Genomic DNA, 27,853 nt, shown 5'->3' on the forward strand with positions numbered 1-27,853 from the left:
TGCTGGTGCTCTGCATACTTGAAATCTCACACTCGTGCCGTGAAGCGTGTATGTCACCCCCATTTTATGGACTAGAGCACTGAGGCCCAGAATCATTAAGTTGCCCGAGGGCCACACAAGTAAGGGGTGGATGCAGGAACTAAATTCAGGGCTCCGTGACTCCAAAGTCCCTGCTCCTCCCACTCTGTACCCCTGAATTCTAAGGGGAAGGACGACATGCCAAAGGCAACAACAGCACCCCCACAGGCCCGCTGCTGCTCAGCGATGGCTACAAAACCCCCGGCCTGCGAAGTCCTGGCTGCGGAGGGGGTGTCTAACAGCTTCCCTCAGAGAAGCGGGTCTGGGGGGGGCTGGCTGTTCTGTCCCAGGGCCAGCGAAACCCCCACAGGTGCCCCCCTGTCATGTCACCGCCCGAACCTAACATCCCCACTTACACCGCAGGGTGGAGCCCCAGCTTCCTTCCCCCTGGGGCCCCGCAGGGTGGAGCCCCAGCTTCCTTCCCCCTGGGGCCCTCACTCCAGCAGGCTGAGGCCCTGAGGCCAGGCCTCCACTCCACCACCTACCAGAGGCCTCCCTCCAGGGCAAGTCACTGAATGTCCTTTCTCACTGAGACCGAGGGTGACTCAGAGGCCCCCCCCGGAGACAGTGCATTCAGTCCTCAGGACGGTGGCGGGCACAGGGGTGAGCACACAGGGCATACCCCCGCCCTCCCTGGCTGCCATCCTTAGACGGCAACACCAGGGGCAGAAGCCGCCCCTCCGCTCCACCCCTGGCTGCTTCCTCACCCGGTTCTGCCCGAGGCAGCCGTCCCCTTTCCCCCCACTGAGCCGACAAGACCATGGGATTTGGCACAGAAGAGGCCGATTCCACTCCCGCCCAAGAGGGAAGCCGGAAAGGCACTTCAGCAACGCCTTCCCAACATTCATACGAACTCCAACTATTTGTTTCTTGGTCTTTTTTTTGGTCTCCCTCACTGGGCTGTAACTTCTACCTGGGCAAGGACTGCGGGTCTGTTCACTGCTGTGCTCCCAGGGCCCACACTGTATGTGACACGGGCACAGAGGGAGACGGGCGAGCAGGCAGCGGGAGGGCAGGCAGGAGGAGCTCTACCACACGCGGCCTCCTAAGCGCTGACTGGCTTTATTTTTAAATTAATAGATTGCACACCAAAGAACTAAAATTTACTTGTCAAGAATTTGGGGGCTGGGTTGTGGCTCAGTGGTAGAGCGCTCGCCTAGCACATGCGAGGCCCTGGGTTCGATCCGCAGCACCACATAACAATAAATAAAACAAAGGTATTGTGCCCATGTAAAACTAAAAAAATTAAAAAAGAATTAAAATTTTGATGGATGTCAACAACCAATTCCACCCGTAGTTCTACCTGGGCATCTTCAAGCCTGATACAGCGGGAAAGCAGCAGAGAGATGGAGCCTTCACCTGAAGCTCCTGGGGCTGGGGCTGGGGCGGGGACAAGCGTACCCGGGTGTAGGTTTTAAAGACAGAGTCGCACCAAGTTGCCCAGACTGGCATCAAACTCATGATCCTCCGTCTTAGCCTCCTAAGCAGCTGGGATTACAGGCATGTGTCACTGTGCCCAGGTGCTGGTGGTTTTGTTTTGTTTTTAAAGGGATAGGGTCTTGCTATGTTGTCCAGGCTGGCCTCAAACTCCCAGGCTCAGATGATCCTCCTGCCTTGGCCTCCAGAGTAGCTGGGACTACAGATGCATGCTGCCATGCGTGGATCAACTCCGGCATTTTAAATACCTGACCTGGTACAGCCATAGCAATGGTGCAAAGATTTGAGAACTCATAGATAGACCTGGGCTCTGGCCTCTGCTCGGCTTATGAACTCGTCAAACACAGTGTGAGCCACACCAGAGACGAACCACCCCTGAAGATCTGAGCCTAGGCTTTTGAGAGTCCACAGCCAGGTTCAGAAAAATCTCAGAAAAACAGACATTTACACAAAACCCCCAGATTGTGGCAGTACACAGAAAAGGCCCGGGGCTCATGAATGCCTTATGATCTGCCCCACTACCAAAAGGACGTTGGCTCTTCTCCACCCACACGGTATCACTTCTAGCATAAACACTCAAGCTGGGCCACGTTTTCGTGTTCCATTGCTACCAGTCCTGTTTCTTTTCCTGCTCTGAATAACGATGCTATCATCATTGCGGGGAAGAGAAAGTGTGAACCTGTGGTGTGCCCACAGGTGTGTGCCAGAGCAGGTACCCAAAGGTGCACCATCATGACCTGGCACCAACTTCCAGTCCTGCCCTACGATCTGCCCTCCCTCCGCTCTGGCCAAACACCGGCCCACTCACTGCTCACTCAATGTATTGGTATGCACATGCGCCTGCCACTAAAGACCCTCCCCCATTAAGGTCTGATGCATAGAACACAGGACGGCCAGTTTAAATCTGAACTTCAGATACACATGAATACTTTAGCCTGATGTCCCAAATGTCATATGGGACATGTATTTTATTTGCTAATCTGGCGACCTAGACCCTTGCCTCCTGAACCCCACTGTCACTGACCCAGCCCAGTTTCCAACTTCTCCACCAAGCCGCCTGCAGGGACCCTCTTGCTCCCTGGCGGCTTTCCCCTCGCTGCCAGGGGCGAGCACTGTTCTGCCGGGTGCCTCTCACGTTTCATCCTCAGCTGATTCTGCGTCCACAGAGGTCAAGGCAGGCTCTGTAGACCCTGATGTCCCACATGCGGCCCCAGTGTTCAGTCTGGGTTTATTCCCCGGGAGTGGATGATCCCCCTGTGGTCTGAGGTACCACTGGGAACCAGACGATGGCAGTTTACCCCTGTCATCTAGTCCACCACGAACAACTCTTTCTCCAGGCTTATCCCACCGCCACTGTGGCAGGCTTAGAACAGCGGAAGAAATCACAGTGTGTGTCATGGACCCAGAGTTTCTACAGTGATTTAACTGAAAAGAACAGGTCCAAGCAAAGTTGACTGTCCACACTTGGATGTGCAGGGCTCTGGCTGGGCAAAAGCGCCCCTCTGAACTGCTTCCTGGCCTTTGTAAGGAACAGTCAGGAAACACCAAAGGCATCAGGCTGACCCAGGCTGCTGGACGGCACCACGCTGGCCAGGACAGTGCCCACTGTCTTTCTGGAGGGCAAGTCCAGGGCTGGGTCCATTTCACTGCCACCAGGGATCACGGAACACCCAAGGGGGCAGGTCGCCACCGGCATGCCCACCTAGCTTCCTGATACCTGGGGCGGGGCCTTGGAATGACAGGGGATAGGGATAGAGCAAGCAAGGGCTGAGGAGGAAGAAGCCAGAAGGCAAAAGGTGAGTAAGAGGCACGACGCTTCCTGACAATGAACACGGCTGGGGTGTGGCTCAGGGGGAGAGCACTTGCCTAACACGGCCTGGGTTCAATCCCCTGCACCGCAAATATTTTTAAAAGAATGCTGCATTTATCTAGTAGGCGCCAGTAGACCCAGCTACTCAGGAGGTAGGTGCAAGGATGGCTTGAGGCTAAGGGTTCAAATTCAGCCTGGACAATGGTGAGATCCCATCTCCAAAACAATAAGAAGCAGCAGAAGCGAGTGCCAGGCACCCTGCTGAAGTCTCCCTGCGCCCACTCCCTCCAGCCTGCAGACAGCTCTACACAGGTCCTATTTTAAAGCAGGGGAAACGAGGGCCACAGAGAAGTTACCCAAAGTCACAGCTACCAGCCAAACTTGGAAAGGACATGAGAGATGCAGTCCAGCTGGACTGAAAAAAAATCATTCTTCTTTTGCACAAACTATCTAACCCAAGAGCTGATCACATGAAAGGAGATACAAATCAGAAGCTTCCGGCCACAAGGAAGGCTGTGTCTGTGCTGCCATATGGTTCTACTTTGCCTCTTCCTCTTCTCCATTAGTTATTAATGTTGAAAAAAATTGTTCAACCAGAAAAAAGAAACTTGAGATGAACCCTTTAAAAAAAAAAAAGGCACAAAAGCCAGACCCACTCAGCTCCACGGATAATCCGACCAATGGAGTCATCTCTAAGAAGTACACCCTGTATCTTGTTTTTTTTAAAAAAATGGCCATTGATCTGCCATTGGTGGAGAGCCACCTGAGAGATAAGAATCAAAAACAGCCCCATTCACTTGGTGACGCTCAGGTGAGTAACGCTGGGGAAGCCATGGGCAGAGGGTCCCACGGCCCCAGGTGAACAGCTGTCTTAGCTTTGGGCTGCAGGGACTCCCGCTGGCCAGCAGAGGGCTCTGTTTTACAGCTTAGTATTTTTTCCCAAGTCCTCAAACTTACTTACCTTGTGTTAAAAATAAAGTCACCAGAGTGTTCCTAGAGGCACACACACCAGCATCAGAAACAACACTCGGTGAAAAACCAAACCCCGGTTGCCACCTCCTGGTGGAATGTAACCCTCCCACATCCCAGGAACTGGAGGGGGTGTCACAACACCAGCCTCAAAGACAAATTCAGTCCCAGGATTCTGCCACAGACAAGGTGGACACGCAGGCACAGGTCCAATAGACATCTCAGGGCGGCGAATGCGGGATGAACCCGAGGACACCGATGTCCCCAATGACCTAGGAGGTGGCAGGGGTTACATGAATGACAGCCTGACAGGGAGGAAATAGGGGTGCTCCAGGAGGAGGGGCCCACCATCTCTGCGCAGTGGCCCTCCGTGTGGGAGAGTGTGCAGCACCCTGCAGTGGGAGCTGGAGGAGGAAGGGAACACAGGGCAGAGCGGCCGGCCGCTGGGCTCGGCCTCCCAGCGAGGCCACAGGCAGGCTGCTCCCACCCAGGGGTAGAGGACGTGGGGTGCCCCTCACCAGCCGGCTCGTGGGCACCATCACGGGGGTGGGTAGGAGACGCCTGTGCCACAGCTCAGTGGGAAGGAGACTCGGGCTGGTTACAAGCACCTGAGTCTGAGGCAGAAATGCTGCCACAGCAGCGAGTGTTCCTGTGAACTGTCCCGGGAGTTGTGACCAATTTACCCCAAAGCTGCTGGGAAAGGGCCTGCAGGCCTGGCCACCCTGGCCTGTCTATGGACCCAGGGGTCAAGACTTGCCTGGGCTGGGAAGCAGATATGCCAAGTGATCCAGGAAGTGGGGGGCCTGAGTCAGCGGGGGTCCCAGGCACAGAAACACATCACCTGGGATGACAACCACACGGGCAGGTGCTGCAGGTGGATGCCAGCCCAGCTCTCCCCAGGTGGTGAGGACCAGGCCTTGACTCTGAACTTCACCCAGCTCTTCCAAAGTGTGGACCCTCTGGGCCCACAAGGCAAGGGGCTCCCACCCCAGCTGGGCTCAGAGGACCAGAGAAAAAAGGAATGAATGTGGGGTAGAGTGGCACTGCGGGACTTTGAAGACCAGGGCTGCCTCTGTGGGGGGTACAACTAGAGCAGACTGGAGCAAGCCGGGGGCTGTAGGAAGCAGGGTTGGGCTCTCCAAGATGTGGGCAGGGGCACATACCCACCACTGAGCAGAACCTGGCAAGAAACAGGCCCCTGGCCCCCGGGGTGCACCTGGGCCATGCAGCAAGGGCGCCCCGGGTCCTTGGGCCCAGCCTCCGCCCTCACAGGGCACCGCGGGGCTCTGGGGATGCTCGTCTGTGAGTATGAAGTTCAGGCCCTACTCTTCATTTGAAGACTGTGACTTTGAGACACACCATTACTTAGAATCGTGCTAAGTGTAAAAGGCAATTTCCCCACTTCAGAGAAATCAGCAAGTGCACGCGTCTTGAGCCTGGCTCTGAGGTAGCCTCGCAGCACACCTGGCAGGGCCATCTTGCTCCTGTGGGGCATAGTCGTGGGCTGGGGTTCTGTGACTGCGGGTCCCACTCAAATAAAGCTGGTCAACAGAGCCAACACCGGGAAATCGTTTTTGGCCAACAAATCTTTTACTCTACTTAGAAATGAGTTTTTCACGAGGCATTAACAACCAAGAACTTTCTCAAGAAATAATCAAGCCCCCTCCACCTTTCTCAGGCAGGTGCCCCAAACCACCCCTGAGATAAATTAAATAAACAGGCCAAACCCCTGGGCTCAGTTCCAGCCATTCACACTCAAGACTGGAATAAGAAAGAGGTCAGAACAGCTTTCTGAAGGAAGGGTCAAGAGTGGGCAGAACAGAGGGAACACAGACTGAAAGGAGAAATTAAAATCCGTGTACTGGAGTGGTCCACGCGAAGCTCCTGCTGTCCACGGTCAGACCGCGGCTTCCCCGGGGAAAGCCCAGGAATTGGAGCACAATTAAGTTAACTATTTCCTGGGCAGGGGTGGGTCGCCGCCTGAGGGGGAAGAAGCCATGGGCCTTTCTAAGCTGTCTGTGCCTTTCCACTAAGAACTATGGATGGTGTCTGAAGACAGAGCACCATACCCAAGCACCTTTGAGTTCCCAAAGAGGACGTAGGTGGTCTGACAGTGCTGGGGACTGTCTGCAGCCACCCACAGCAGGCAGGCAGGCAGGGACTGTCCCCCGAGCCTCCTGGGACTATCCCTGTCCTCCCTACTAGGAACAAGACCATGGACTTCTAAACGACGACAGCCTTCCACATTCCAGCAAGATCTCTGCTTCCTTCCCAGCAGAACTGTGTGTTCGTCTGTGCCCAAGTCTGGTGGAAGCAGGCACAGAGGCACGCAGGGAACAGGTGGGTGGCCGTCCTCCCTCCTCAGCACAGGGGCAAGTCATGTGTCCCTACCTCTAGCATCAAGGGCTCCTCTGTGTCTTCACTCTGGCTCATCAGCAAGTCAAACCCAAATTTGTAGCTCAAGAAAAGATTTCACTTACATTTACTAGGGATTAAAAATAAGGCCAGTGCCCCACCCCCAAAGAGCTCCCAGTCTAAGGTGAAAGAGGGACACAAGTGGAGTATCAACAATCACGAGTGCTCCGGAGGGAGAGGAGGAAGGTGCTGGGTGTGGGGTGGACACGGTCCCAGCCCGGGGAGCTGCTCTGGAGGTGGCGCGTGCAGGGGTGTCCTGGAAGCTCACACCCAAGCTGCGCTACAGCAGTGCAGCCACAGAGCATGCCCATGGGGCACAGGGTGCGGGAGGAGCACCTGCCAGTCAAGAAGGGCAGGGGGAACCTGAACAGCCACGACCCGTGGAGACACCATGAGCCCAAGGGCTGTGCCCCGCAAACTGTGTTTGACGGCACGTGAGTTTCATCTTCATAGAGCTGGTGTTTTACGGGGAGGGTAAGTCAAGAGAGAAGGCTGTTCCAGGTAGGCCGGCCCAGACCCGAGAGCACAGGGCTATGCGGGGAAATGAGCTCACGCAGGTGAGGTGACAGTGTGCCGTGTGGCCAGGCAGGGTCATCTTCCTCTGACTGTTCACCCTGATGACTCAGGACTGCAGCACGGGAGTAAACTGGTGTCACAGGAAGTCTCTGTCTTACCTGTGGCTGAGTCACCACTCACAACACTGGACAGCCCCAGCCCCCCAGTTTCCTTGTGTATGAAAGGAACAGAGCAAGATGGGTTTTAGGTTCTCTAAAGCGGAGGCAGAGGGATGTGCTGCGGCTGTGAGCACACAGTGGTGGCGCAGGCTGGCAGGAGGGGGAGGAAGCCAGGCCCACACCTTCTGGGACCCTGACCAGGCCTAGGGTTGTTTGAAAAGAAGGGTCCACTAACTGAGGTGATCAGCAAGGCTCACTTCAGTTTGAGATCCCACAAATCATGGTCAAGATTTAGACAATTTACTTATTATCATTCTCAATCCCCCAGGATGTGGCTTTAAGAGCTGATCAGAAGTTTACGATCCTCTTCCTAAAATGAAAGCTCTACCCCACACGGCGCTGTGAGGTCTGGGTTGACTGCCCTCTGCTCCCAGCAGTGGGACACAGGCATAGCACTGCAGGGAACTGTTCCCAGGGTGGGGAAGGAGGGGAGGCTTGTGACCACCTAAGCTCCCAAACATGAGTAAAAAAGCCTCTTGGAAAGTTTCAAGGTTGGTACACAAATCCACAGCCCCTTCTCTCTGCTCCAGGACAGATTTGCTGGCCAGCCCCTGGTCCCAAGTCCCCACTGTTAATCCTTCTTTCTAAAGGGAGGCCTGGTCTTCCTACTGCCCACAGCACAAGTCTTTATCAATTCCAGGATGCCCTTGGTGCACCCAGTCACTGGCAGTCAGCATGTCGGCTTTTTGGGTAGGAGGGAGCCACCAGAAGCCCTGGGCTCCTGCCAGACAGTCCAGCTCCAGCCCCCATAGACAGAGGCTCGGGGCCTGGCTCAACACTAGGGAAGGCAGGCAGTGTGCCATGCTCTCCCCACATATTTTTAACCTATTTCCAAACCCAGATGTATTCAAGGGGACCCAGGCCCTCCCCACCCAGGGCCGGTGCCTGCCCACCTGGAAGATGGTGGCTCACTGGCAGCTCTGGGGAGGAAATGCTGCCTGCCCCTGGTCCCTGGGAAATAGAGCTCTCTCCATGTTTCTCACCAACCAGACAGAACCCAGCCAAAAGGAGTATTTGCCAGCCGCTCCTCAGCTGAAGCCACACACGGTTCCTTTGGTTTCCAAGAGCAAGAGGTTCCATGAAGTTCCTGAACCGAAGCCGGGCAGACCCTGCCTGAGCAGACTCCACGAGCGGGGGTCAAGGCGGCTGTGTGTGCACTGCAGGTGAACCCTGGCTTCGGTGACCAGAACGGGACCTTCCTCACCTTGGGGCACGGTGGCCTCCTGCTGCTCACCCCGATTCTCACATGTTCCTAGCGACTCCTTCCTAACAGATCCCTTCTGCCGCTGCCCACGAACTAAAGGGTAAGCTATCTTGCTCATTAGCCAAAACGCTAGTCTGGTTCCATGTCCATTTAAAGGCTCCTCCATGCCAGCTGAGACAGCAGGGACACTCGGAGCACCCCCAGCCACCTCACAATGCAGCAACGAGATGAATTCCCCAAACTTAAATTTCCCACACATAAACAGAATAAAAACCAAAGGGAAAAAAACTTGCTCCAAACAAAAGTGGGGGTTTTCAAGGAGACTTGCTGAGTGGAAAACATGCTGGAAAGATGGAATTTTAAACACAAACACAGAAGGGCAGAGACGGGAGGCAGAAGCGCCCTGCACACACAGCTGGGAGGCCTTTTAATTGGGGAAAGATTTGCAAACCCGTGGAGCGTGGGCAAATCCCAGAACGGAAAGAATGTGGAAACCAACAGCAGTCCACAAGTCAGGCCTGCTGGGCACTCCTGCCAAGAACGGGGCACGAGTCCTCGCCCTGCACCTTTCAGGAGCCCAGGTGATCGCTCAGGCAGCAGGAGGACCGCCTGGCCTGGGAGCAGCCGGGCTGGAGACTCTCCTCGGGCACTGCAGATGGCAAACAAGGAACTCGGGGAGACCAACCAGCCTCCGACATCTGCGTGCGGGCCTTTGTACTGTGTGCTATGGGCCATTCCCACGAGTTATTTCCAGTGAGTCTTAATCTCACACATGGCAGATGATCTGTAATGGCACACAAAAATTCTATCTCCCCCTGCTCGGCAAGTCCTGAGGGGACATCTCTCCTGTTTGTCCCCCAGCTGGCAGAAATGGAAGCAGTGGTTTTCCCCAAGTAGCTGACACACCCTTATGATCTTTTCCTTTCTGGGATGTGACCACGTTCAGGGAAATCCTGGGTGCACTCTCTTTAAAATGGTTAATTTAGCTCTATTCTTGAAAGCACCTTGTGCACCACATGCCCCCACCCCCCAGATATGAAAGGGGTAGGTAACCAAATCTTAGATTCCAGAGGCAACAGGATTGGGAACAAAGGCCTGCACCCTCCACCCTTTTCCTCTGTCCGAATCTAGAAGTTTGGAAAAGAGGGCAAATCAAGGGCTTCAGTCCCTCCAGACAGCACCTCCTTGCACAGAGCTGCAGAGGCGGCGACAGGCACTGGGAGGGCAACCGCAGGCAGAGCCAGAGAGGCCTAGGCCCAGGGAGATCAAAGCCAATGGCGGGTGCACCAGCAGCTCAAGAGGGCCTGTAAGGCCAGCGGAACAGACACGCTGCTGCTCGTGCTGCCCCGCTGGGCTTCCCACCTTACCCCCCCCCCCCCCCCGGCCCCTTACGCAAACCTGCCAGCCAAGCTCCCAGCACCTCTGTCCCCACCACAGGAGGCAGCAGGGCAGCTTCCTTCAGGGCTCACAATGGCCCCTCTGGGAACAAGGAAGGCCTGCATCCTTCCATTCTGCAGATAAGGACCCAGCCCAGGGCCCAGCCAACTCACGACCTACCAACCGCCTCCTCATGTACTGCCACCTGGGGGCAGGGGTCTCCAGAGCCACAGCCCAGCTATACGAGGCATCCGGGTCCTCAAACAGCCTGGGAAGCTCAGCGCAGAGACCCCTCCTCCCAAAGTGGGGGGGCGACTAGACTGGTTTGAGGTTGGCATGTGGCCAGGCAGTGTGTTAGGGTCAGGGACGTGGATAAGCGTTACCATCTTCCAAGGGGGCTCAGGAGCCAGTCCTTTGGGGCCCTCCACCAAGCCCTTTGAGCGACTCAGTTTGGAAAGATGGCTGCCCCCGGCACAAGTGGTATGGAAGCAGGAAGGCTGGTGCAGCAGGTATAAAAACATGGGTGAAAGAGCAAGAAGCCACAGTAACACATCCGCCCAAGCCGCCCCCGGCGACTTGTACCCACAGTCAGAAAGAGGCGGAATCCACCTGACGAAGGGTCCTCGTTTCCAGCCTGGGGCAAGGCTCCTAAGGGGTTTTGTTTTGAACCAGGAGTATGGTTTCAGCTTCTAGTCCACAGTAATTAGGTGTCGGACACATTCCAGAAAGAGGGGAGAGGGAGACTGTGGACAAACCTCCTCTGTTCTTGGCTCAGGACCTCTCCTGAGAGCGGCCTGCTGTCAGATCCTCACGCAGAACCTCCACAGGACAAAACTCCCACCACTACTACCTGAACCTGAAGCCTTCAGTTAAAAAAAATGGCAATGGGCCACAGGTCCTGGTGGCCTGGGTTGAGAGCTGCTCGGGAGGCATCCAAAATGCGGCCAGTAAACATGTGGAAAGAGACCAATTCCAGGGGTGCCAGGGCTGGACAGCCCCTGCCATGGGGGCCACTCTGGCCTCCTTGAGGCCTCTGAGGCAGGATGTGTGTGTGCGTGATTGACAGGCTCTCTCATGAGCCTTAATTGTGAGCTCAACAGGCCCAGAAAGGTAGCAACAGAGGTGGCAAAGGGGCGACGGCAAACCGCCTAGTTAGTGAAGAAAGTGTCAGGCTTGATGGGGACTAATGACCCAAAAAAGGAGGAGGGTGCACTCACGGGGCAGACACCCTTCACCCTGTGCCTCTGAACTCCCAGACTCCTTTCCACATGCGATGCAAAGCCTCTGGGTGTACCCCCACCCCCGCGGGGTTTACCATGGAGTGGCACCTGGATGCGGGGTCCCATGTCATTACCACAGACGCCTTCATCTCCATCAGCACTTCATCTTTAAGGATGGAAGGCCAGAACAGGACACCCTGCAGCGGGGAAAGGGGAAGCTACGTCCTACGAAGACTGAATAACTTCTTGCTGGCACTAATTATTGTGAAGACACCCGCGTTCCGAGTCAGCAGTCCGCTGGTGATCTACCGACCAAGGAGAAAGCTATTCCTGGAGGGGCTGTGGGCCCAGAGGGGGAGGCTGGAGAAGGACAGGCTTCAGAGTCGCCCGGCTGGGGGACCCCGACCCCACTACTTAGCAATTATCCATGAGGCCGTGACCAACCATGAAACAAGCCTCTGCTTCCTCAACTGTGAAATGAAGACTGACCTTGTGGTGTGCGGTTAGTCATTTAATCCCGCACCCGCGCCAGAGTGGGGATGAAGCAGGGCACTTTTCACATGCTAGGCAAGCACTCAACCACTGAGCTACGTCCCCAGCGCTGGTATGTGGTTTAACTAAGCTAATATGTAAAGGGTCTGGAACAGGACCTGGTAGACAGCACTCTGCTAGTGGAAAACCAGCAGACCTGCAGGGCGTGTTGGGCAGATCTGAGGTGACCTCAGAAACTCCGGCTACTACAAGCCAAGTGCTGCGCCAGCAGCTTTATGTCCACAACCTCTGGTTCCTAAGGTCAGCATCAGGTTCAGAGGCCACCAGGTTAAGACATGGTGAAGACAAGAGCAGGCTCCACTGGCCCATCAGTGTCAAGGCAGCCAACCATCTCACACCCAGTGCTCCTAAGTGGACACCCCAGACACCCAGGCTCAGACTGGCAGCCTAGCCTGATCCCCAAGCATGCCCAGCAGGCTTCATTAGCTAGCAAATTCAGGAGTGGAGTGTGTGGAGGGCAACCACTAGGTAGCCCATCTGTTCCCAGGTTGTGTGCAAAACAAATGGGCACCCTGGTCTGGGTCCCCTCCTTGGCCAGTGGCCCCTACAGGTATGTTCCACATCCATGTTGGCGGATGAGCTGCTCAAATGACCTGCGTGGGAAACAGAGAGACGGGGGTGGGGGGAGCTACCAATGGAGCCTCGCTGGGCAACTGTGAGAGACCTTCAGAACTGGACTTGGGGATTCTCCAGCTAGGGGAGGGGGTAACACTGGCAGCAGGAGGTGGGGTGGGGAGATCAGTGGGGAGATACGGGTTCAAGAGGGAGAGATGTGGAAGACATAACAGGGCAGGAGATTAGCAGCCCTGGGAAGGGGGGAGGGAAGGCTGCAGAAGGCTGGGAAGCAGGAGGCGGGCCCGGAGTGTGGCAGGAGGCATCCTGTAGGTCTTGACCTCACAGGTGGCCTGGTACCTAGAGGGGCTGGGGGGTAAGGTGGGAAGGCAAATGACCTGTGAGGCCACAGTGTCAGCTAGCTCGTCCCTGGACTCTGAGATCGGCCTGACCCCTTGCCACTGTCCGACCATCCACCCACTTACTCTGAGCTGCCCTGCCCCAGCGCATCCCAAGAGCTGCTAAGCTGGACAAGTTCCCTGGGGGAAAGTGCCTACCAAGGAAGAGCAGGGAAAAGACCCAGGCCACCAGGTGCACAGTGTGACTACATGATCTCTGCACAACGAAAACCAGCAGGCTGCAGCCTCCACGCTGACCTCTGACCTCTGTGAGCTCTGAGGCTGGGGCAGCTTCCCACTCGGGGATCTTTGACTTGGCACTTAAGGGAAAATGAGGGCGGACAGCTTTCACGACCGTCTACCAGGCCTCAGTGGAAGTCCTTGTAGTGTCCCTCCCAGGTCAAATACACTGAATCCTCACCATCTCACACTGGGTTATCAGATACTCCCAAGGCCGGGGAACAGGGAAGGGGTGAGCCAAGGGTCCTAGGAAGCCAGGAGAGATGAGCTGGCAGCACCGAGCAACTGTCTGCTGTGCACCTGTTAGCACTCGATGTGCACTCCCAAGCACATTCAGTTTTATTACCCCGTCTTTCAGATGGAGTAAACTTGGGGTGAAGTGACGCGCCCAGGGTCTCAAGCTGGAAGGTGCTGCACCAGCAGCGATTCCCAGTCAGCCTCGGTCTTCCTGCATCAGCAGGTGTGGAGGCCGAGTGGGATGTGCACACGGTGTACTGGCTATGGCTGCTGAAGGCCCACGGGCTCTGCTCCCTGTGTTCCTTCACCACAACGGGCAGTTCTGTGGTCACAGACCTGAGAGAGATCAACAGGCTTGCCTCTTCTGCCAGCAAACGGGATCCTGCAAGTATTAGTCTCACAGAAAAGTGCATATGGTGATGCTCTAGTTCCAGGCCATGGAACTCAGAATCTGAGACAATGAGAGACCATTAGGCCCTCACTTCACAGAGGAGAACGAACCCAGAGATCTGCCAGCACAGATAAGTTAGTGGCAGACCCAAGGGTATTGCCCGTGCTTCTGGACCTTCCATTCGACATGCCACAGCGTTATTTTATCAGACACAGGGCCTGTCTGCTCTCTACCTGCCTTTCTCCTTCCTGCTGAGGAAGCCAGATCCAAGGTACCAGGACAGAGGGTTTCAAAGCATTTCTCTGTTTACAAGGAAAGGGAAAAAAAGAAAAAAAGAAAAATCCAAGGAAGCCAAGTTTTTCTCCCCATTTTCCCAAGAGTTATGAAAACAAAACATTCAGCTAACATCACATCAGGACCATTGTCAAAAAGGGCCCAGAATCTACTTTACCAGAAGTGCAGGTTACAGACCCTCCCAGGAAACCAATGCTTGCCAAAGTGCTTCCAAGAGCGTGAGCTGGAGAAGTGCTGAGCTAAAGGGAAACGTGCTGAGCTAAAGGTTCTTCTCCTTTTCTCCCTCCCTCCCTTTCTCTAATTGCAGGACTTCTCAAACACTTAGTAAGCCAATACGAAGCTCCTAGTCAGTAAGAGACAGTGCCACTCACTGTCCTTATCCCTCAGGAGACTCAACGCCAAGGGGAGGGGACCCCTTTCATCAGAAAGCCAGGAAACTGCAGGCCACAGTCCAGGAAGAAGCAGAACCCTGCGGCAGGAGGGCAGTACCCTGAGTCACTTCCCCAGCCGCTGCCGGCCTCATCCTGCACTCTGACCACGGCTGCAGGTGAGGCGCCTGTGTACTAGATCATGTCCAGGTTTCTACCCTGGCGACCAGCAATTTGTGTTCCTCTTTTTAAAAATCCCTCCCAGGGGATTAAGGCTAGGAGGGCCCCAGGCCTGGCTCCCCTGGCCAAGCTGCTACTGCTCTGCTTCTTTTGTGGACGGAGACAGAGAACTGACCTCAGATGATGTTCTGACCATTTCAAGAGAGAAGTTCTTTGCCAAAAGGTGCAAAAAATTTTCAAATGTGTTCTTTGCCCTTTAATTTCATTTTGTGCCTATTTTAAAATTAAAGAATGTTTTAAAAATTCCATGTAGTCAAAGCTATCATTTTGGCATTAGCATGTATGCCTTATATAAAGGGCTCCCCCAGGTCAATATTAAAATTATATTTTTCTCTCTGGTTCCTTCATGTTCATTTAATAGTTAATTCTTTGGTCCATTAGGAATACAATTACATTCAGCCAGGCCCCATGGTAGGCATCCACATAATTCCAGCATCTTGGGAGCCTGTGGCAGAAGGAATATAAGTCTCAAAATAATAAAAAGGGCTGGAGACGTAGCTCAGTGGTAGAAGGCTTGCCTAGCATGTGCACAAGGCTCCAGGTTCAGTTCCCAGTAACAGAATTAAAGTCCTTTACCCTGAGGTACTTAGAAGTTCCCTGCCTTCAACTTAATTTTAGCAGGATGCATAAGAAATGGCACTCTATAATTTCTTGTTTTCTTCTTTTGTGGCACTAGGTGATGACACCATAGTCCTTCTACTACTAAGTTACACTCCCAGACTCTTTTCTATTTATTTCTTATTTTGAGACAGGGTCTTTTTATTATTATTTTTAGTTGTAGATGGACACACAATATCTTTTATGAGGTGCTGAGGATCAAACTCAGTGCCTTACATATGTGAGGCAAGTGCTTTACCACTGAGCTACATCCCCAGCCCTGGCCTTAAACTTTCAATCCTCCCACCTCAGCCTCCCGAGTGGCTGGGATTACAGGCATGTGGCACTGTGCCCAGCCTATTTTCATTTTCAAATAGCAGTCCAGGGCTGGGGTTGTGGCTCAGTGGTAGAGGGCTCGCCCTAGCATGTGCAAGGCCCTGAGTTTGATTCGCAGCACCACATAAAAATAAATAAATAAAGATATTGGGTCCAACTACAATAAAAAATAAATATTAAAAAAAAAAGCAGTTCAGAGGAGTGGACAGCTGGTTTGGACATACCCATCAGTATCAGGTAAGGAACTCTGGGAAGCCCCTGCCTTCTGTGCCTCAATCCCCACCTATGACCCTCCTGGACACCTTCAGAGAGCAGCTGTGAAGATTAAAGAAGGAAACGGAATGTGTGTATTAATAATAAAGCCTACATATGAGCATTTCTAACACCTGGTGTTAGACCTCCATTAAAGACATTTATCTTTCTATGCCATTCATTGGACAAAGACTTTTTATGGGGAATGAAAGAGGGCAGAGTCAAATTATAAATCGGAGACCAACAAAAATAGCTCTTATTTTGAACTTCATAATCTGAAAAACAACAAAAGCATTCTGGGTAGTCATCTGAAATTCAGGTGAAGGGGGACAGTGAACTTTTAAAAGATCTGGCTGTGGAGAACTCTGAATCCCTAGCCGTGATGAGAACCTGTTCCTGTTCTAGAACTGCTCAGGACTGACGCACATACCGTGGGCTCCCAGAAAGCCTGTATGCTCCCAGTGGAATGAACCACGCGTGTGCGCACACACACGCACGCACGAGGGCCCACAAGCCAGCAGCCTCTGAACTCTTCAGTTTTCAAGGTGGCAACTCATCTCTTCTTCATGGGACTGGATGAGGGACTACTGTCCTGCACACAGAACTCCTCAGGACTCCAAATCACTTCCAGCCACATTTGTAGAGGAGCAGAGCAGGCAGGGCACCCCAGGAAGTCCTGGTCCTTCCAAGCAAATCAGGCTGTTTCTTCCTGGTTTGTAAGGGCTTCCAGCAGTTGGGGCCACTGTCCTCTGCAGCCCTGGCATGAAGAGAGGGCCAGCGTCTGCTTTCCTGTCCTCCCCACCTCACTTAACCCCACCTAGTTGCTCAGAAAGCAGGACCCCAGGGTGAAGAGGCAGACCACAACCCCCCAGGGGCGGAGTGTGTTACAGCACTGCCGGAGGCCTTCCGGAATGCTTCTCCCCTTGTCAAAGAGGGACTGCAGCACAGTGTCGCCTGCAGGAAAGCCCAGAATCAGCTGAGAAACGTCAGCACAGCCAGCCTGGACAGGGCTGATGCATGCTGCAATAATTCCATCTACTCCCTGACCTTGCCCCAGAGACAGCATCAGGTCCAGCAGAGAAAACTTCCTGGCAGACCCTAATAAGGACAGGACAGTGGAAGCCAGGTTCTCCCACCCCAGACCGAAGCCCCCAGGGAACCTCCCTAGGCACAGGAGAAAGCCAAGTGCTAGGCTGGCAGAGCAAGGTCCCAGGGAGTCAGGGCCCACCCTGGGAGCACCAGCCAGACTCAAGGACTTGGTGGAGAAGACGTGATTTTCATATTCAGATGCCTGTTCGTGTGAGCATGTTATGATGAACTGGACTAACAGAAAATTTTCTCCCTTAGGCAGAAGCTTCGGTTTGATCTCCTATGCTTGTCAGGAACTTTGGGCAAAGAAGCTGGGAAGCATTGAGGTGCATGTCACTACAGTCTGGTTGAAAGGTGGGGGCAGCAAGTAAAGAGTGGGCACAAACACACAAGAGGTGGCATAGCTATCACAGCCGAAACACTTTCACAAGAGTAAAGACAAGTAAGTTTCTATTGTTTATCCTGTTCAACAGACACAGGAGGGCAGAGCTGGGCACTGCCAAGCTGTCCTCCAGAAATCCCCCACTACACAGCTCTACTGAGCAGGGCCTTTCATCTTGGTCACCACTATAACCTCAGAACCTGGAATAGCACCTGGTACATAGAAGATGTTACATAAACAGCTGCAGAAAGAATCATTTGGTTCTGCAGTTTTTTGTTGTTGTTGTTGTTCTTTTTAGATATACATGACAGTAGAGTATATTTTGCCACATTATACATACATGGAGAATAACTTATTCTAATTAGGATCCCATTTGGTTCTGCAGTCCTTAACGCTCATTCTCAGAGCTTATTAACTGATGAATGACCAGTGGTCCCAGAGAATCCTACCAGCTTCACACTTTTCAGTGATCCAGCTGTGGAATTCCCTGTGGAAGAGGAGGCACACAGTGCCCAAGTCCTAGGAGATGCTGGGATCCGTGTTGACCAAACCCATCAGTCTTTCACCTCAACTTACATTAAAGATCCCTTCAGGAAGGAGAAGGTAATGTGAGATAAAAGAGGAAAAAATGCTGTTTTACATGCAAAGAGAAAAACTTAGCAAGAAGAAGGCCAGTCTACTCCAAGAAGGCGAGGGCCACAAGGGGTCCTCATGGCAGCAACACCTCAACACCTAGAGACAGAACTGAGTTTTAGGCTTCCACCCATACAGCTGTACTGGAAAGATAATTTCCAGATTTTATGGGTTAAACTACCAGAAATCAGAAATTGAATAATAGTGCTTGGCACAAATATTGGCTGTTCTGATAATCAAAATATTAATGAACTACTAATAGTGTATTAGCCTTCATTCACCACCAATCACACAGGTGTGTGGGCTGCTGCACAGGCTGCCCCAGGGACAGCAGGCCTGAGGTGCGGGTGGTGGTCTCCGCTCACATCTGCTGAGGTCTGGGGTGTAGTGCACCTGTGTTCCAGCCTCCTACTGTCACATTGTGCTCTCCACACACGTCATGCTACATGGACTAGGGGGACACTTTCTGTGAGCTGTTCAAAACTCAGGTATGCTGAGGCTGGTGGGACGAATCCCTGTGCCCAGCTGGCCCTTTCTATTTCTGGAGGCCCATCTTGCTGCTAAAGGAGATACGCCGAAACCAACACCGATCAAGTGGCCAACTCCCTGGTGAAGCATCAAGACGCCTCCTCCACCTGCACCCGTGGCCTGGTCGGGGAGGAGTGGCAGCTTTGCCAGCTCTGAGGTCTTCCCTCTGCTGGAGGAAAGCCCGGGGATACCTAAGAGGCAAGCTTTCAGGGAATGATGGGAAGGAAGAGAAGGAATCAAAAACTGAAGTGACCAACCTTCCCAAGCAGACCTTCTGGCCTGGTTAAACGGATTTATGGCTATTTTTGATTTGCTCTTAAAAAAGCAAAGGATGGCCTGCTGGGTGCCGATCTGTAGGAACAAACTCCTTCCTCAGCTCAGGGCTCAAAATACACCCCAGCCAAGATGTCCTGACTCTGGCTGCCAGTGTGCACAGGGAGGCCACAGCAGGTCAGAGTTTAGGAAGCCAAGGGAGCACCCTCACATCACCCGGTTCTCGGCCCAGCAGGACCAGTGGGTGTTTCTGAAACAGCTTAACAGCAAGTGCAGCCAGGCTCCCGCCAGCACAGTGGGATGAACATGTAATAAAATGACATTCTGGCCATCGGGAAAGGACGGTCATTCCCCCACCAATCAGAACACGCATCAGAATCCCAAGACAGCAAAAGCTCTGATGCCGGAAAGAAAAAAGCCAGCTGCCCTGGCATGGGGAACCGGCAGCCTGGCCCGGCTGCCAAGCACGCACCACAGTGCTCGCTAACGCCGCTCTGCAACGGGCGCGGGTGAACCGGCTCAGTCCCCTGTGGTTCCCTGGCTCTGACATCTAAGCGAGGCCACTCCCCTCAGGGGGAAGGCTGGCAAATCCTAACACTCCTGTCAGTCTGAAAACTGGAGACATTTCTTAAAGACAGCCGCTTCCTCTTCTATCCAGGCAGGTAGCCCTGGAGGAGTGGCCCGATGCCCGCGGGGCGAGGCCACAGCCGCTTGGGAAACCCAGGCTGGACGCCCAGGACGCAGGCTCCACAGTGGTTTTCAGAAACCACAGCTTTTTTTTTTTTTTTAAAGAGAGAGTGAGAGAGGAGAGAGAGAGAGAGAGAGAGAGAGAGAGAGAGAGAGAGAGAGAGAGAATTTTTAATATTTATTTTTTAGTTCTCGGCGGACACAACATCTTTGTTGGTATGTGGTGCTGGGGATCGAACCCGGGCAGCACGCATGCCAGGCGAGCGCGCTACCGCTTGAGCCACATCTCCAGCCCAGAAACCACAGCTTTTGTGGGAAGAGACTAAGACTGTGTGTGAACTCAGCCACCACAGGACACTAGGCCCAGGTCAACTTCTGGAGGAAAGGAAAACAGCAGAAAAACGGCAACGAGAAAAGGAAGCCATCCACGCCAGCGCTTCCAGGTCTGTCCCAGGGTCTGACGGGGGCCGCCCCTCGGCCCTCAGCATGGGCCAGCTGCAGCCAGGCCCGACGGCCACCATCAATCAGATGGCTTTCGCAGCATGTCAGTGGTCTTAATGAGGCGTGCTCTACCAGGTCCTAATTTGTTGAGCGGCCATGCTCCATTTCCATTTTGACATACATCATACTTCAATTAAAAAATTAATGAGTCCCAATTCCCCAACCCATTCCACAACAGGATCTCCCAGGGCCCCGCTCAGGTGAAGTCTGTGTCTTTCAAGCCGCCCAGAAGCTACCCGGGCAGGTGGACCGTTAATGCTAAATGGCCTGGCTCTAAGAAAGAAACTTCCTCTATGTCCCTAATTTTTGTTTTTCTATTATGTGAATTTAAAATTATTCCTCAGGCTGGGCACAGGAGTGCACACCTGTAATCTCAACAGCGTGGGAGGCTGAGGCAGGAGGATTGGGAGTGCAAAGCCAGTCTCAGCAACTTAGCAAGTCCCTAAGCAACTCAGTGAACCCTGTCTCTAAATAGAATACAAAAAAGGGCTGGGGGTGTGGCTGAGTGGTTAAGTGCCCCTGGGTTCAATCCCTGGTACAAAAAAGAAAAAATCCTCAGACCATTCCTACCTATACTCTAGCACCTCAGATTACTAGTGAATTAAATTACTTAACACCTTCTCTTCAAACAGATAAAACTGACACACCACGAGGCACCGTCTTCAATGTGCTGCTGTGAATGTGACTCCCCAGAGCACACAGAGCCATCCAGGTAGCAGAGACAGGGCTCCGGGGGCTGCAGGGCCTCTCAACTCCTTCTTAGAATTTAAATCATCTAAAAAAAGGTGGATGGGTATCGGGAAAATCCGATGGGCTAAGAACACAAAGAGAAGTGCCAGGCAGAGGGCACACAGAAGGTACGTCAGTTTTCTGTCACTATGACAAAACACCTGATAATCAACCTTGAGAGAGGAGGAAATGTTCATTTAGGCTCACAGTTTCAGAGGGTTTGTTTCATGGGGTCTTAGCCCTGCTACTTCTGGGCCTGTAGAACGGCAGAATCTCATGGTGGGGAGTGCAGCATGGTGGCTGCAAAGCTCAGAGAAGGAGCCAGGTTCCCAATATCCCCTTCCAGGGCATGCCCCCAATGACCTCTCTTCCTCCCACCAGGCCTCACCTCTTAAAGGTACCACCACCTCCCAACAGCACCATAGGCTGGGGACCAAGCCTTTAACACACATGCCCCTAGGAGACATTTTAGATCCAAACTGTAATGGTATGTATTCAACAAATGTGTACTCTGGGGTACACATTCTGGAGAGCTGAAAAGAGAAAAGCGGTGTGCTCTGACAGCATCCTACAGAATGCCCCAGACTATAGTCATGCATCCATGACAAATGCAGCTGGGAACTTCAACCTGCACCGGAGCACCAGCCTGCACACTGAACCGCAGGCTGAGTTCTCCTATCCAGTATTTGGTGCAAAACCGTTTCTGATTCTCTCCTTTTCTCCTGTCAATGCTGTGAGCCCAAGAAAACTGCCATAAAAGCAGATGCACACAAATGCATGAATCCTGATGAATCCTGAAGAAAGTACAAAGCTTCAGCTGCCCATAGAACAAAGCAGCCCATTCGACACCAAGTGTTTGAGGGAGAAAAATGTGCTTATCCTTCCTTGGGCCTTATGTTTAGTTTATTTCTGAAACAGGGATAACTGAACAGAGACTCAGCCAAGCACACACTCACTAGAGTTTAACAGGAAAAGAGGCCCCAGCAGGCAAGCCGAGCAGAGACTGAGCACATCTTTACTTCCGAGGCACCTCTTCTACACAGGCAGCCAGATTCCTGACCAAGAAGGGAAGACGTGCAATGCTTCCCAGACTGCGCTGCAGTGCTGTTTTATGGGATCCTGGGGCCCTGGAGGCCAGGAGAGTAGCTTAGCACAAAGCACTCACTGCACACCAAATTCAGAAGTGGGTGGATGGGACAATTACACTACATCAAGTCCCCCTCCTACCTTCCAAGGACACTACCCACCCACCTTTACGATATTTCTCAAAGTCCACCCACTTGGTAGGCTCAGGGCTTTACACATCAGACCCAGCCCACCCAGTGCTTACACCAACATTTACAAATCAGGGTATCTTGCATAACGATCCAAATGCATGGCTCCAGAAAACCTCAAAATGAGCAACAGGTGAGAAGATCATGCTTCCAAAAGGGCACAAGCACTCTCCTAGGTGAGGCCTGTCCCCAGACTCTGCCACCCTTTCCCTACAGCATGTTCATTTCAGTGACTTCCTCCCCTGCTGGTTCTTGGTCTGTATCTTGGTCTGGCCCTGGGCTTACAGTGATTCCTTTGCATCACAATTCAATCTTCCATCCTTCAATGCTCCTCTAAAATGTGCATCTGCCTAACCTGGGACTGTCACTTCTACACCACAGGGCCACAATCTCAGGACCTTCCTCCTCCTGATCTCCCAAAGCCCAGCTACATGTGAACTACAGCAAGCTCACAGGTCTTTCCGCAGCTCCTCTCAGTCGCATGCCTGCCTCTCACTGGGAATTCGTGTGCCCATAAGTTTACATTAGTAGCATCGTGGACGACTTCCAGACTGTAGTGCTGCCTGTGAAGGGCACAGTCTCCTACCAAAACTGTTCTGAATCCATGCACTGGAATTAAATAAAGCACCACATCAGAAGAACGAGTTTTTGATCCCCTATTTTAGAAGATCTTGCTGATGAGCCTTGTTTGGCTGCTGGGGATCACACCCAGGAAGACCCAGGGCACCAGGGGAAGAGAGCACACTTGGCTTCCAGACCTGTGAGAGCCAGGGCTGAGGGCTGAGTGGTCTAGGAGGGTCGTTTGGCCTCCTGAGACTCAATCTCATTTTATTTCTCTTCAATTCTTCCTTACAGATGTTTTCTAAATCCCTGCCTTTTCAGCTCATGTCATAGTACCAGTTATTCAGAGGTATCATCTTGAGACCAATCACTGGAGTATTCAATGAGCTGCAAGGATGAACCGAATATCTGACACACAGACGTGCTGAGCTCTTTCACAGGAGTGAGGCTGCTGTAGGACTCTACAGGGCAGATGCTGGTCAGGCACTGGCTGGAGATACTCAAAAAGGCAGATGCCTTGCTGGGCCTGCAGCCTCTTCCTCAGGGTGTCTAATTTCTAGAAATGTAAGACAAGGCAGCTGGAGGAGGGGTCAGGCAGTAATCAACCTGAGAATGCTTATCATGGGCTTTATCAACAGATGGTCTCAAAGGAAGACCACCATATGAAACTCATCTTCTCTCTGTCCGGAAGAATCTGGGAGCCCAGTGGTGCTGTCTGCCTCGGGAGAGAAAGGGTTTCCTGTGTTTTGAATTCCACACAAAAAGAGTTACACAAAAGCAGGCAATTACGAGCAACAGCCTCAAATGAAACCACATGAAGAAGGCACGTACCAGGTCGATCAGGTCACTGAGGTTCTTCTCGATCTGCTGTGGAGGCAGGCGCCTCATGAGATCCAAGGCACAGTCCAGCTGCTGATCACTCTGTGGAAGGAAAAGAGAAGCACTAAGTAATTTTTGTCAATATCAAAAACTCGTTCCAAAACCCATTCTTGCAGTTGCTGCTTGCTTGGGGGAGTTCTAAGTCCCAGAGAGTCCCACAGTGGCCTGGCCCTCCTAGGCCTGCAGGCTAGAGGAGACACTGCACAGGGTGTCACCCCCTTCCAGTGCAGAGCCCCCAAGGGCTCTCCAACAACTCGGCAGACCTGGCAGCTGCAGATGCGTCAGCTCCCAGCTGGTTCTGTGGAGAGCAGGGCAGGCTGCAGGCTAGGGTCCCCCTGCCTGTAACCCAGATATGAGTGGCAGGTACCGTAGCCGGGTCAGGGGAGAAACTAGGTGAGGAATCAGTGAGTGGCAAGAGGCACAGAGAGAGTCAAAGTGCTTCATTCTCCCAACTGAAACTCAGCCAGTCCTCTCAGGTCCTGTGTGCACTGGAGTAGACCTGAAGCAAGCTCCAGGAAGAGCTCACGCTCCCCCGCCGAGGGCACAAGCACTGTGAGCTGTGGGACAGGAGATGGGCAGTGCTCCCACTCCCTGGGCGCCTCTCCTAATACTGCTGCTGTGAAGACTTATGGGGCGCCACGAGGTGCCAGTCACCATAAACATACACCAAACGATAAGGGAAGAGAAGGCAGGTGGGCGGGGCCTGAAGGGGGGCAGATGGCAAAGTGCACAGTGAAGGCAGGGTGGCGGGCGGGTGAGGATGGCTGGCACTGCAGCACAAGAGGCCAGATTCTAGGAGGAGCAGGAAGAAGGGCCAGGTGAATAACGCAAAGACCCCTGACTGCAAGCAAGGCAGGTAGAGTCCCTGACACTGCCACCAGAGAGGCACCATCTGACCTGTATCTGAAGCCTGCACTGCTCAGACTAATTTCAGGACTTTTGAAAGCCCTAAATCAATAAACTAAGAGTCTCATAAAATATACAAAGTAATCCTCAAAATGCCATGTTTGGCTGTACGACAGACACCAAGGCCTATTAACCCTCAGCAGGCCGTGGGGCAGGCCCTGTTTTATATCCATGGCAGACACAATCCATTTTCACATGTTCACATGGCTTGTGTATCAGGATGGTCAAAATTAAGGCCTGTCCCTTGCTCAAGGTGATTATCAGCGACACTTTATTCTAGGACATGCAACAATCTGGCTACCCTGCAAAACCTCAAACAACCCCAGGCTAGAAACCCTGCCACCGGCTCGCCCTAATGCGGCCCTATGCCAGCAGGTGTCAGCTGAGGCCATGAGGCATGGGGTGGCTCAGAAAGAAATCTTAATACCATGTCTAGGGAGACACAAGTAAGCTGGCCTGTCCCTAGAGAAAGCACTTCCCAGGGCTGCACTTATCACCCCGCGACCTGGGGCAAGCTTCTGCCAGCCTCCACCCATAGGTCGGGGGCAATCCCATGGATAACTCTCTCATGGAGTGTTACAGTGACTTGGATAATTCATGTGGAAAGTATCAAACATCATAGGATGTGGTCCACGACTGGGGACCATATGTAAATATACATACAGGTTTTAAAGAGCTAAAAATACTTTTAAAAGTAAGTACTTTAAATATTCCCAATATACACTCAACCCTACCCTGCCTGACCTCTCCTGTGGCCTTGAACTAGAGTTAGGTAGTCAAACTCCACAAAAGGCTGTACGTTCTCTTGCCTGTGCAAGAATGAAAACCCCAAGTTTTCAAGTCAAGCGGAACTCACTAAAAGCTATAAACCAGCCCTTCCCACTCGGGGATGATTCTTCCTACGCACACACCCCTCTAGCCAACCTGCTGCCAGGAGATGTGGGGCCAACTAGCGAGACATTTTGACTGTCACAACTGGGGAAGGGGAAGCTGCCACCTTTTAATGAGGCAGGGATGATCTCAACACCCAACAATGCAAAGGACAGACTCCCCTGGCCTAAATGTTAAAGGAGTCAATGCTGAAAAACCCTATTCCAAAAATAATCAGTTTCTTTTTTGGAGTGTCAGGGGCTTCTGGTTCCTAGAATCTGGTCAAAAAAAAAAAAAAAAAAAAAAAAAAAACTCGTCCAGCACATGAGAGAAACCTTTTATAACAGTTCTAATTCATATACCACTCATAAGACCTAAAAACTTCTGGTTTTTGGAAAATAAGCAGATCTTAACAATCTTCCTCTGAACTCCAAGGCAAACTTAGAGGCAAGCCCAGCTAACTTGAAACTGTAATCCAGAACATGCTGGGATTCGGGAGGGAGCAATTGGAAGTTTAGCAGTGTTCTTCAGAAAGGGAGAAGCCACATCTTGACCAGAGAGGGTCAGTGCCAGAGGAACATGATTTTAATCGCCTCTCTGGGGGTCCCCGCCTCACACCCCGAGCCTCCACGCCAATAGGCCCCCACTCGAGGATGCCGGTGCAGGAGGGCTTCCTTCCAGGCGGTCTGGCTGTGCCTCGCTGGCAGCACTAAACACTCCCAGGGCCATTGAGCTCATGTTTTGTACTCATCCCAATTAATCTTAATTGGAAATGTTTCACAACAAATTTCTAGGGCTAAGGATGTTTAACTATCATTAAATTAGGAAATGACTAAATGCTTCCCATAAGTGAAGCAACATGGGAAGGCTTAGTGGCAGCTTGTAAAAAGTTAAAATTAGAGTCAACTGCAGCCTTGCTCGGGAGTCATCTCATACCCTACGGGGTCCTAACGGGAAACAGCATGGAGAAAACACGGCTGATCTACAGCACACACAATGGCACGGGCGAGCCTGGAGACGGGACGGTGACAAGAGTTCGGGAAGACTACCTGGGATGCCACCACTCTTACGAGGCTCAGAAACAAACGACGGTGATCTCTGTTATTTAGATGGACACGTGCACTTTCAACTGACAGAGCAGAGCTTGCTTCTTGTTAAGTGGAAGGAATGATAAATAAAAAATTCAGAAGAGCGAGAAGTTACCAGGGAAACCACCAGGGGAAGACAAAGGTTGCTCTGCCCGGGTCTTACATGGAACGGTAAAATCAAGGTACTCATTATATCATGATGCTTAAAACTTACCCCAGTAGGTTCCTACGTCATCATCAGAGATCTAAATGTTTTTCAAAATACAAACAAGACCAAGTGAGGGCAGGATTTAGTGTAAGTCCAGGGTGGAGGTCTTTCCTGTCACTAGATGTCTGTGATTTGGGCTTCATTTAACAGTGTGACATGGGACTTGGACTCAATGGCCTCTAAGGTTCCTTCTAGATGGACAATGCCCTCTATCTTGTAGGGAGTGCAAATGTGCCCACCACTGGGTGCCACCCGCCCTGCAGTGGCTCACACTGCTAAAAACATCATCCCTTCAACAAAACCATCGTTCTGGACTCAACCTCCTGCAGGCCAGCAACTAGGTGACAATTCAGCAACCAGGCGTTCAGTGCCACACTCAGGCCACATCCTGACCCTCCAGGAACCGATCAGCCATAAAACAGCAAATGATCACCAGTCACCAGGCCGTGTGATGTGGTCAAGTGGAACATCACAGGATGTGGAGGCCCCGAAACAGGGAGTCACATCTGCACTTCCTCCTGGCAACCATTTTCCTAGGGTCCCCCTTGTGGTCACTCCTCCTAACCAGCTTCCTATTTATCTTGTAAACTGTCACCCCTTAATCAGGACAGCTTCTTCAAAATGTCAACTGCTCCTGTAGTTCTGCCTCCCACTGGTGCCCTGGGCTGAAAAACAGTATAGGAATGACCACTTCACTTCACCCTCCAGGATCTCCGCCCATTCAATTAGTCATTCGATAATTATTGTTGAATGTTTCCTAGGTAACAAGCACTGTGTTTGATGCCGAGTGGGGAACGTGAAGTCCCTGGAGCTTATGGTGTACCAGAGCTTCTGATATGGTCACAGTCAATAGGGAAAAAATTCGAGGGTGAGTCCATGTGCGGATGTGCAGGGGAGAAAGGCTGTTTCCCCATCTTAAACCTCTTGAGCGCACACAGGTGGAAATGCTCTGTTTTTGCTGGTTTACATATGACTTAAAGCACAAAACTGCTTAAGTCATCCTGTGACAAGTAAAATACAGTTAACATGGACCAGAACAATGTTTCAGAACAAAATTAAGTAAAATGCTTCAGGCTAAAATATCTGCTGAAGAGTTCAGACACCGGACAAAGCTACAGATCATCTACAGACAGCAAACCCAGGTCTATGCAACAAATCCCACACAGAATCCACCAGCAGGTAAACCCCATTCAGCTCCTAGGTGGGTGTGAACACACCCAAGGCCGCGATGAGCTCAACGTAATAGGGTAGACCCACCATCGCATACTGATGAGCACTGCTGTACAGGCACCCTGGGAGGGGACAGGGAAGCCTAGGAGATTTTCTCAAGAGCAGGCACAGGATCTGGACCATCTCCCTGTGCCTTAGGCAGTGCCAGGGGCCTTTTCAGGACGCAGGGCACCTGGTCAGAGCATACCACTCACTGGGGCAGAGGGAGAGAGAGATGGGAGGAGTACACTGCGGAGGGTGGAAGCATGGGAACTAATGGAAGCAATAAAACCACCCCTGTCCTTTGAGGTCACTAGGTCTTGGGGTGACTATTA

The 27,853-nt window shown here is 52.4% G+C and overlaps 1 protein-coding gene across 2 annotated transcripts in view; it reads right to left on the reverse strand.

Moving 5' to 3' along the window:
* Positions 1-27,853, reverse strand: part of Capzb (capping actin protein of muscle Z-line subunit beta) — a 116,476-nt gene that overhangs the window by 39,055 nt on the left and 49,568 nt on the right. For both annotated transcript variants that reach the window (XM_026400801.2, XM_026400800.2), the window contains exon 2: positions 23,190-23,279. In XM_026400801.2, coding sequence (XP_026256586.1) covers positions 23,190-23,279 — 90 coding nt within the window. The remainder of the gene's footprint in view (positions 1-23,189; positions 23,280-27,853) is intronic.

This window comes from Urocitellus parryii, chromosome 11, assembly GCF_045843805.1.
Source record: "Urocitellus parryii isolate mUroPar1 chromosome 11, mUroPar1.hap1, whole genome shotgun sequence".
Taxonomy (NCBI): Eukaryota; Metazoa; Chordata; class Mammalia; order Rodentia; family Sciuridae; genus Urocitellus; species Urocitellus parryii.